Source organism: Typopeltis vanoorti, chromosome 3 (genome assembly GCF_054136105.1).
Source record: "Typopeltis vanoorti isolate ZY-2024b chromosome 3, IOZ_Tvanoo_1.0, whole genome shotgun sequence".
NCBI lineage: Eukaryota > Metazoa > Arthropoda > Arachnida > Uropygi > Thelyphonidae > Typopeltis > Typopeltis vanoorti.
This window is the reverse complement of record NC_143551.1, coordinates 127,287,054-127,296,857: the sequence shown is the minus strand read 5'-3', so window position 1 is coordinate 127,296,857 and position 9,804 is coordinate 127,287,054. Positions and strand designations below refer to the sequence as shown.

The 9,804-nt window shown below is 36.6% G+C and overlaps 1 protein-coding gene across 1 annotated transcript in view; it reads left to right on the top strand.

Moving 5' to 3' along the window:
• The first annotated feature begins 527 nt into the window (after nt 1-527).
• Nucleotides 528-9,804, top strand: part of LOC150108545 (uncharacterized) — a 241,446-nt gene continuing 232,169 nt past the window's right edge. Inside the window, exon 1 of the mRNA XM_090390486.1 lies at nt 528-921. Within this exon, the coding sequence (XP_090246612.1) occupies nt 528-921 (394 nt within the window). The remainder of the gene's footprint in view (nt 922-9,804) is intronic.

The following is a 9,804-nucleotide window of genomic DNA, read 5'->3' as shown; positions in this document are numbered from 1 at the left end:
GGGCTTTCCATTTCTTCCATTACGGTTGGTGGTTCTATATTAGCCTCATCTAAATACAGTGGAGTATTTGTACCTTTTTCCTTACTTGTATATAATTCCCTATAAAATTCACTACATATATCCCTGATTTCTTTTCTTTTTTATTGTACTATCTGTTTTTTTTTATTATGTTTTCCCCTTTAAATGTGACCTTTGTTTGATCATTTTCAGGAACGTTTTGTTTTTCTTTTATGTTCTGAATTGTTTTTAAATTATATTTTATGCTGTCGTTTTTTAAATTTCTTTTCTAAGTAACTTTCGCATTTCCACGAGCTATTTTTTATTTTAATACGGACGCGAAGCAAACTGATTTGTGACTATGGAAATGATTACAATTGATAATTCAATGCGATATCTGCACTCCTTCTAGCGGAATCTCCTGTGTTGAGGGTTTCGGTGTGTTGTTGTTGTGTAATGCGGTTTTCGTAGTTAATGGCTTTCGGGTATCGGTGTTCCGTGTAGATAGATAAGTGTATATATGAAATAATATGGCACAAGATACTGAATTACGCCACCAATTAGTAGATTTTTTTCACAGCTATCCAGAAATTAATGTACGTCTTCTTGATATTTGTCGTGCGTTACGTCAACCAAAAAATGTTGTGAACAGCCTGCTGTATAAATTAAAAAAAGAGGGAATTTTAGTGAAAGTAGTTGAAAGCCCGCCAGTTTGGAGGATACTGAATAAACAAGTTCAGGATATAAGTACTCGTAATATTAGTGATGGCATTGAATGTAGGTTGTCAAAATTGAAAATTCAGAATTCTTTACCTGGACAAATTAGTAATCTTAAAAATGCATCTAGACCCTTAACTGTCATATCAACAGAAGAAAATTGCAATACTGACATTTCTGCACCATTCAACTTAAGTCAGTCCGTGAGTAAATTATTACTTGAAAGCAGTTACGAATTGTTTCGTAATAGATTATTTTGATTTTTGCTATATTATCATTATTATGCTACACAAATTACGTGGTCCTTTCGGTACATTTCCTCATATAAGAGGCATTATTATTATTATTATCTGAGACCTCCAGGGAGTCAAGGACTTATCATGATATTTTGTGCTAATATACCATATGCCCTTTATTTAAGAGGACAGTCCCTTATTTCACTGCTCTGACCTTTAGATTTATTTCCCCCCCCCTAAATTTTGTCCTTTATTTTGTGAATTGAAATAGTACATCGAATATTGGCGTGGGGCACACACCCATAGAAACATGAAACTGTCATTGAAAGCATGCATTTAAACCAAATGCAACTTTGACATGAATTGTATACAGTTTTATGAATTTTTAAAACACAAAACCGGATTTATTAAAAAAAAAGTCCATTCTTCTGAAAAGTATCAAAATTAAATTCTGTACTGGTTTTTCTTTTAGATACAAATTTAACATGACAGCAAGTAATCTGCAACTTGACAGAAACTAAACATTTATAAACACCTCTGTCATGATATCCCCCTTCTGTCATATAAAACTAACCTACTGTACATTCATACTAATGAATTTAAGCTACTTTAAACTGTGTCACATTCTTAGAGTGACCACCAGCCATTATTCAGAAACCAAAGAATAATGATTAATACATTAAGTGATATGGGATGTCTTGCATCTTTTGTTCTTCTATACCAGAAACACTTCATCACTAGTAGTAGTAGATAAATGGTAGTTTGCCAAGACTGTAGTTAGATTTTTCAGCCTAAAGTGATGTTTGCTGAATATGTGTTATCTGTCTTTATTAAGTCTTTTGCAAGTGGTGCTCAAGTTAGGTGCTTGTTTTGTACATGATACATCTGTGTACATCTCGTAGTGTGACAGTTATGAATGACATTGTTTGGGGTGGGGGGGGAATTGTCTCATTAGCACAGTTAAGCAATATATACCTCTTGATTGAGGATACAAATCTTGAAAAGGACTCAAGGCTTTTCAGTTGTCAGAGCATTCACTTCCCATGTGGAAGTGGCAGAGTGTTTCCCTCAAGGAAGTAAACTTTTTATTCCTACAGATGATATTCAGATTTGAGTTTGAGATGGCAAGGATTCCCTCTCACAGGTTTCCTTGGCCTTCACTACCAATAGAAAACCCATATACACAAGTAAATACCTCCACCAACAACAACCACATCTACCTCCTTCCACCACCCAACAATATGGCATTATAAAACCATAGTAAACAAACCAAAATTGATTTGCTCTGATTACACCGCAATCACTACTGAACTCAACCACATACAAAACACCTTTTCAGCTGATGGCTACACCACCACCAGATAAAAAGAATGCTAATATCCCCCCTCCCCCTCCAAACATAGATTACAGTAAATCCATATTAAAACGATATTAGGAAGAAAATTACCATTACTAGCATTTAGGAATGTTAAACTTCTAAACTCAGGTCATTTAAATAGAATGGAAGAAGAAAGGTTGGCAAAATGTGTTTGATGGCAGGAAAAAAGATACAGAGAAAGGTCAAGATCTAGATGGATTGATGCAGTTAGAATTGCTTTAGAAGACCAAAATATAAGACCAGACAATATTTTGGTCTTCTAAAGCAATTGTCAATTGAAAGTTAGTAGTAATGTACATTTTTTTCATGTACAACCCATACATAAAAGGTTGGTCAACCTATATTATGCCAGTACTGTGGATGGGCAGACATTGTAGTATAATCATAGTATCCTATATAACTTTGAGGATACACATCAAGGATTTGTGATGCTGAACTTATGTTTTTGAAAAAATAAAAAAAAATGGAATTATTATTTTGAAGACTTAATGCAAAAATTCCTGATTCCCATTTTTATGGGAATCAGGAATTTTTGTCTGTTTTTGAACGTATACATCTTTTCTGTAATAGATGAGTTCTCCTTTGTATGAGGATTATATGAAACCTTTTAGCAGGTAAGTTTGGGTTACTGGAGATTTTAAATTTTCTCCACCTGTAGATCAAAATCTGGAATAGGAAGTTAATATATACAGTTAATGTTATTAGTAGACATTCATAAAAATTACTATTGAAAGTTTTATATCTTGCTTTTTTTTTTTTTTTTAATTTCCATTTATAATCTTCATTTCAACTTCTTATTTTAAAAATTACACCAATGTGTGTGTGTTATGGATAGTCCACATAAATTCACCTGTCTTGCTCATATGATGATGTCACCATACTGTGTGTGTGAGAACTCTGATTTGGTTTATTGTTTCTTATCAGATTTCCGGATGGAATAATAATAATTTTAGAATAAAATTACAGGAAGGCAGCTGGAGTAGATGATATTTGATCAGAAATGCTAAAATATGGAGGCATAAAAGTTTTACAGTGGCTACAATGCATAATTCAGAAAACCTGGTCAGAGGATCTACTTCCAGATGATTGGAGAAGAGCACTCATAGTGCCTATCTATAAAAAAGGGAATAAAGTTGAATGTTAGAATTACAGAGGAATTTTTCTGCTTAGTGTTCCTGGTAAGATTTATGCAAGTATTCTTGAGAAATGGCTCAGAAAAATTGTGGAGGACAAGCTGGGTTCAGGCCAAACAGAGGTTGTCAGGATCAGATTTTCACTTTAAGACAAATAGTTGAGATATTATAGGAAGATCTGTATTTAAGTTTTGTAGATCTGGAAAAGGCATGTGACAAGGTGCCAAGAGGAAAGCTGTTCAAAACACTCCAGTTATATGATGTAAATGGGACATTATTACTATTATTATTATTCAGGCCTCCACGGAGTCAAAAGACTCATCGTGGGAGGTCATTCTTAGGAAACGCAAAGTCTATCATACCACTTCTTGAACTCGTTGACCGTTCTTGCTCTAACCTCTCAATCAATGCATTCTATAGTTCAACCACCCTCTACACAAAGAAACCACTCCTCAAACTCTTGCTCACGGCTTCCTTTTGTAACTTCCAGGGATGACCCCTTATCATTGCTCCTTCCTCTCATTCCACCAAGTGAAAGAACTCCACAATGTCTACCCTGTAACTGCCTCTCAACAGTTTAAAAGTCTCCATCGTGTCACCTCTTTCTTCTAACCACCAAACTCTGCAGTCCACATTCCCTCAGTCGATCCTCGTAGCTGACATTGTACGGTCCTGAAACCGTCTTTATTATCCACCTCTGTACCTTTTCCACAGCTAATTTATCCCCTTCAAATGCTAGGGACCAAATTTGAGAACAATAGACCCTGATCAGACCACACATAGTGTAGTCTGATCAGGGTCTTATACAACGGAATGGTAACTCTTTTATTTCTACAGGTCAGTGTCCTTCTCGGTATTGCAGCAATCCTCTGCATTACCTTCACCACCTTTGCAATTTGCACTCTGAACTTCATTTTTCTATCAATCATCATCCCCAGATCTCTTATCTCCCCTTCCTGCAGTATAGCTTCTCCAATCGAGTATGCATCCTCCCATTGATGGATCCCAAACTTCAAAGACTTTACATTTTGCTGCATTAAACCGAGACTCCCCCATTCATTTGCCCATCTGTCTAGTTTATTCAGATCCTCTTGCAGGGCTGCCACATCTGCACTATTACTGATAATCCTTCCCAGCTTCACATCATCTGTAACTGAATATCCCCTTGCCGTCCATTGGCAATGTCATTGATATAAAGGTTGAACAATTACAGGTCCCAGTACTGAGCCCTGTGGACAGCCAATCCTGAATCCATTTGACTAACCCGACATTTAAAATCATGTGCTGCAACTTAAATATAAGCTTATCATGTGGCACCCGGTCAAACGCCTTTGAAAAATCCAAAAAAATGGCAGTATATGCCTTTCCCTCATCAACTGCTCTTGTCACTTTATTATAAAAGGCAATCATGTTACTAAAGCAAGAGCACCCCTTAACAAATCCATGTTGATTCTCACAGATAACATTACCCTCATCTGCCGAACGCTGTATGTAGTCCCTCACTAATTTCTCCAATACCTTAACAACTACTGATGACACACAAACTGGCCTATAATTAGACACTTCCAGTCTGCTACCGCCCTTGTGCAGCGGCACTATCTTGCCTTCCTTCCATTCCTTGGGTAACTTTCCCGCAGCCAGACTTTTATTGAAGAGCCAGGTCAACGGAGATGCCAGTTCTTTAGCACATTCTCACAAAACCTGTGGTGAAATACCAACCAGTCCCACAGCTTTACTGATATCCAGAGTACTCCGTATTTGGAACACCCTCTCCTCTTGCACCTCTAAACCCTGAACCTGCCTTATCCCTTTAGTATTAAAACCTTCTTCTCCAGGATGAAATACTCCAATGAAGTGCTCATTGAACAACTCCACTATGTCCTCTGCATTAGTCACTCTGTTCTCATTTTTATCCGGCAATGTCATTCTTCCACAATCATTTCTCCTCCTGCTGGCCATATACCTAAAATATTCCCTAGGATTTTCTTTAGATCTTAGTGCCAATCTCTTCTCATATTCCAGTTTTGCCTTCCTCACCATACTAGTCACTCTCCTGGCCTGTGTCTTATATTCTTCGTGCATCTGCCCTCTACCTCTCTCCTTATATCTCTTCCATAATCTCTTTTTCAACTGCAGTTCCTGTTTGATATTGTTTGTTATCCACTTTACACCAAAATTATATGAAGCAATACATAGCCTCTATTTGAGTTGTAAATCAACTCAAATAGAGTTAGAACTGAAGGAGGTACAGGAAGATGGTTTGATGTTAAGTCAGTTGTGCGACAAGGGTGTATGTTATTTCCACTGTTATTCATCATTTATATTATGAAGGAAAGTGGTATCAAACCTAATATCAAGATTGGAAAAGTTGGTCTCAGCTCTTGACTTTATGAAGATAATGTTATACTCCTAAATAAATCCAGGACAAGTCTGCAGGATTCTCTAAATTTGAATAACTGCTATAATAAATTGGTATCAAAATTGACATTAAAACGACAGTGAAGATAGGCAGAAACATTGAAAACATCAACTGCAACCAGAATGAACCTATAGAACAAGTAAAGTATTTCAGCTATTTAAGTACAATTTTTAATGAAGATGGCAAATTAAATTTGAAAATAGACAGCAGAATTAGCACAGCTGGTAGTAAGAAGTCAACTGAATAAATTTATTTTGAATAAGAGAGAGAGAAAGATTAGTCAAAACATTCAACTAGCTGTATACAAGGCAGTGTTCAAACCAATTTTAACTTATAGATCTGAGAGCTGGGTTAGAAATAAAACACTTGATCAAAGGACTGGAGACATCTGAAATGAAAGTCCTGAGAAAGATTAGGAGGACTGAACACATGGCACCAATGGCAGTATCATATTAAAAACAAGGATATTAGGAATTGTTAACATTCAGGAACATGTTAGCAGAGCTAATCTCAGGTGGGATGGCCACTTAAATAGAATAGGAGAGGAAAGGTTAGCTAAACATGTGTTCTTTGCCAGGATGACAGGAAAAAGACCCAGAGGACCAAGAGGATTGATAATACAAAAAAGTGCCTTAGAAGACAGAAAGGCAGAAATATAAGATCTGATAATATTGGAATATTGGCAGATAACAGCTTAATTTTGAGGAAAATTGTTGATAGGAAGTAATGGTGTAAGTTTTCTTGTGGTACTATCATAAGATCATGTACACCCCCTGATATGTCATATGTCACATCAGGGGATATGTCAGGAATTTGATGATGATAAAATTACAGGAGTAGTTCACAAGGGAATGAATATAGTATAATATTTCTGCATTTGCAAAGGCATTTGACAGGTTGATGCATGGCTTGATATTTAAATTGATAATGAATGGTTTAGCTGATCAGCTAGTGGATTTGATTTGATTGGCTGTCAAAAAAAAAAAAAAATTGTATTGGGAGTATCGAAGGGCAGTTAGAGGAAGATAATACTTTGGGTTTTTGCTTAGCTGAGTACTAGTGTTAAATTATAATATTGGTTTATAATTTAATTGTTAATTGATGTCAACTGCTCCATTCTAGTATTTTACGTCTATTATCAACTGTGCCTTTGTTATTCTTTTACACGTGCACTTTAGGCTTAACTTACTACTTCTACTTTACTCAGTCGTAACTATAATATGCTTAAGATAAACCTCTCTATTAATCCCTTATAATCTTCTTTATGTTCCCACTGCTAGTGAATGACCTTTGCTATTAGTCTATCCACGATAAACAGGTTATCAACTCTCAAACTTCAGTTAGAACAATTTATTTGTTTAACGACTACACTATTCTAATTTGTATATATAGCTTGAGAATTAAAGTATGGAACATAGGCAAGATCAGATTTAACATATGCAATCTCTTATAGCTAATCGTGGCGATTTTTTAATCAAACAAGCTCACTAATTTTGGTTAGTTAATTTTTTGGGAGACAGTGCATTGGCAATACATCAGGCAAGATAGTTATATAAACAAAACATTTTATTTTGATCTTAGTATGAAACTACAAATCACAATGTAAGAGGGAGAAAATCTCTTTCTCAACCTAGTCATATACACATTAGGTGCAACATGCAATTAACTTTCTCTTACATAACACTTGCTTAACCCTTTACATTGTTAACTCATCTAAATTTAACATACAGTTATTCCTTATGCACTGACTTAGCTAATCTCTGTTCATTCTATATACAAAATTTATATTCATTTTCTTTCATGACCATAACTGTTTACTTAACTAGTTATTAACAATTTTCTGTAAGCACTTTCATTACATACATAAATTTCAATAGTAAGCATTTAAAACATTAACAGAAATTATGTTTAGAGTAGTCTTTACAGATATAGTCCAGTTAACATGAACAATTCTTCAGCTGGATTTGCTTAACATTGTGACCTTTTCCTGGAATACGACAGTTGACTGGACGATGTAGCGGTTCTTCACTTTTGCAGTTGCCCGGAAATTTAGGTAGATTTCTTCATCGAAAACAGGAAATGAACTGCCAATATCTTCTTCATTATTCTAGTAGCAAGGCTTATACATTGGTCATACATAACTGGTAATTATCTAAGGAATTAACAACGCATATAAAGTATATTAATTAAAGATAACTTTAATAAATAACTTCTATATTTTGGCAACGTCACGTTGCCATCTTCAGGAACATAAAGATATGGTATGTGCACGCAGGCACTAACAAAGGCAAATGAGGAAGAAAGCAAGAAACTAATATTGTTCCTAAAGTCCTAATGGTGCCCTCTGGCGGGCTAATTTGGTTGTCTTGGCAGTTGGGCTGAAGTTCTCAAAATGTAAGTCTCCCAAATTTGGGGTAGTTTCATGCACCCAAATTTGTTGAGGTTAGGAACGTTTTTTAGAGCTGATGATGATTCCTTGAATAATCTTTCGTATTTAAACTTGCTGCGGTGTATTATTTTTGTTTTCTTCCAACGGATTCTATGGTGGGTATCTAAGGCATGGTCTGCCAGCCCAGAGCGGCTGTACTGGTGAAACCGGATGTAGTCTTTGTGTTCTGAAATCCTGATATTTGTTGTTCTGCCTGTTTGGCCAAAGTAGGACAATTTGCAGCTGCAAGGGACCTGGTATACACCAGGTGGGTCTAAGGGAAGTGGTTGGTCTTTGGTAGAGCGGATAAGGGATGCCAACTTTTTATATGGTCTATAACAAGAAGTAAGGTCATATTTTCTGAGGATATTGGTTATTTTCTCAGAGGTGCCCTGGATGTAGGGGATGGTGATAGATTTGGTGTAATCTATTGTGGAGGGGGGGGGGGATTGTGGTTTACTGGTTTGAGTATTTTTTGGAGTTATAGCCATTGGCTAAGAAAGTGTTGTGGATGTGGTTTAGTTCAGTAGTTAGGGCCTTGTCATCTGAGCAGATTAATTTTGCCCTGTTATATAGTGTTTTTATAACCCCATATTGTTGTGAGGGGGGGGGGGATTGCTGGTGAATGTATCTGCCAGTATGGGTGGGTTTTCTGTAAACAGAGAAAACCAAAGCTCCATCAAGCTCAGCTGGCAGGTGATTAAAGTGTCTAGGAAGGGGAGGGTGTTGTTTTCCTCTTTTTCTAAGGTGAACTGGACTCTGGGATGTTGGTTGTTTAAGTGTGTTAGGAAGGAGTGGAGTGTGTCTGAGCCATGTGGCCAAATAGCAAACACATCATCCACATAACGAAGCCAAATAGTGGGTTTTTGTGGGGCGGAGTTTAAGGCTTTCTCTTCAAATGTCTCCATAAAGAAATTGGCCAAGGGTGGGGAAAGTCGTGAACCCATGGCTGTCCCCTCTATTTGTTTGTAGAACTTTCCTTGCCAAACGAAATAGCCTGAGTTCATTGTGAACTGAAATAGGGCTGAGATATCGGGAGGAAACTTGGCTTGGATGAGCTCTAGGGTTTCTTTGAGTGGGACAATAGTGAATAGGGAGGAGACGTCAGAACTGACCATTATGTCAGTGTGTTGGAGTGAGAGGTTTTCTATACTGGCTTTAAAGTGGGCTGAGTTTTTTATGTGCGATGGTGTGTTGCCAGTATAGTGTGTGAGCGTTTTGGCTAAATGTTTGGCTAATTTATATGTGGGGGAATCAATGCCATCCACTATGGGACGTAATGGCACATTTTGTTTATGTATTTTTGGGAGTCCATATAATCGGGAGGGGGGGGGTCTAGAGTTATAAGGTTTTAGTTTGTTAGTGATCTCCACAGGCCAAGAAGTGACTTTCTTAAGTAGTCTGTGGAGAGTTCTAATCTGAGAGCTGGTAGGATTATATTCAATGGGGAGGTAAGTAGTATGGTCTAGTACTAAAGCATTAAGCTTATCTTTGTA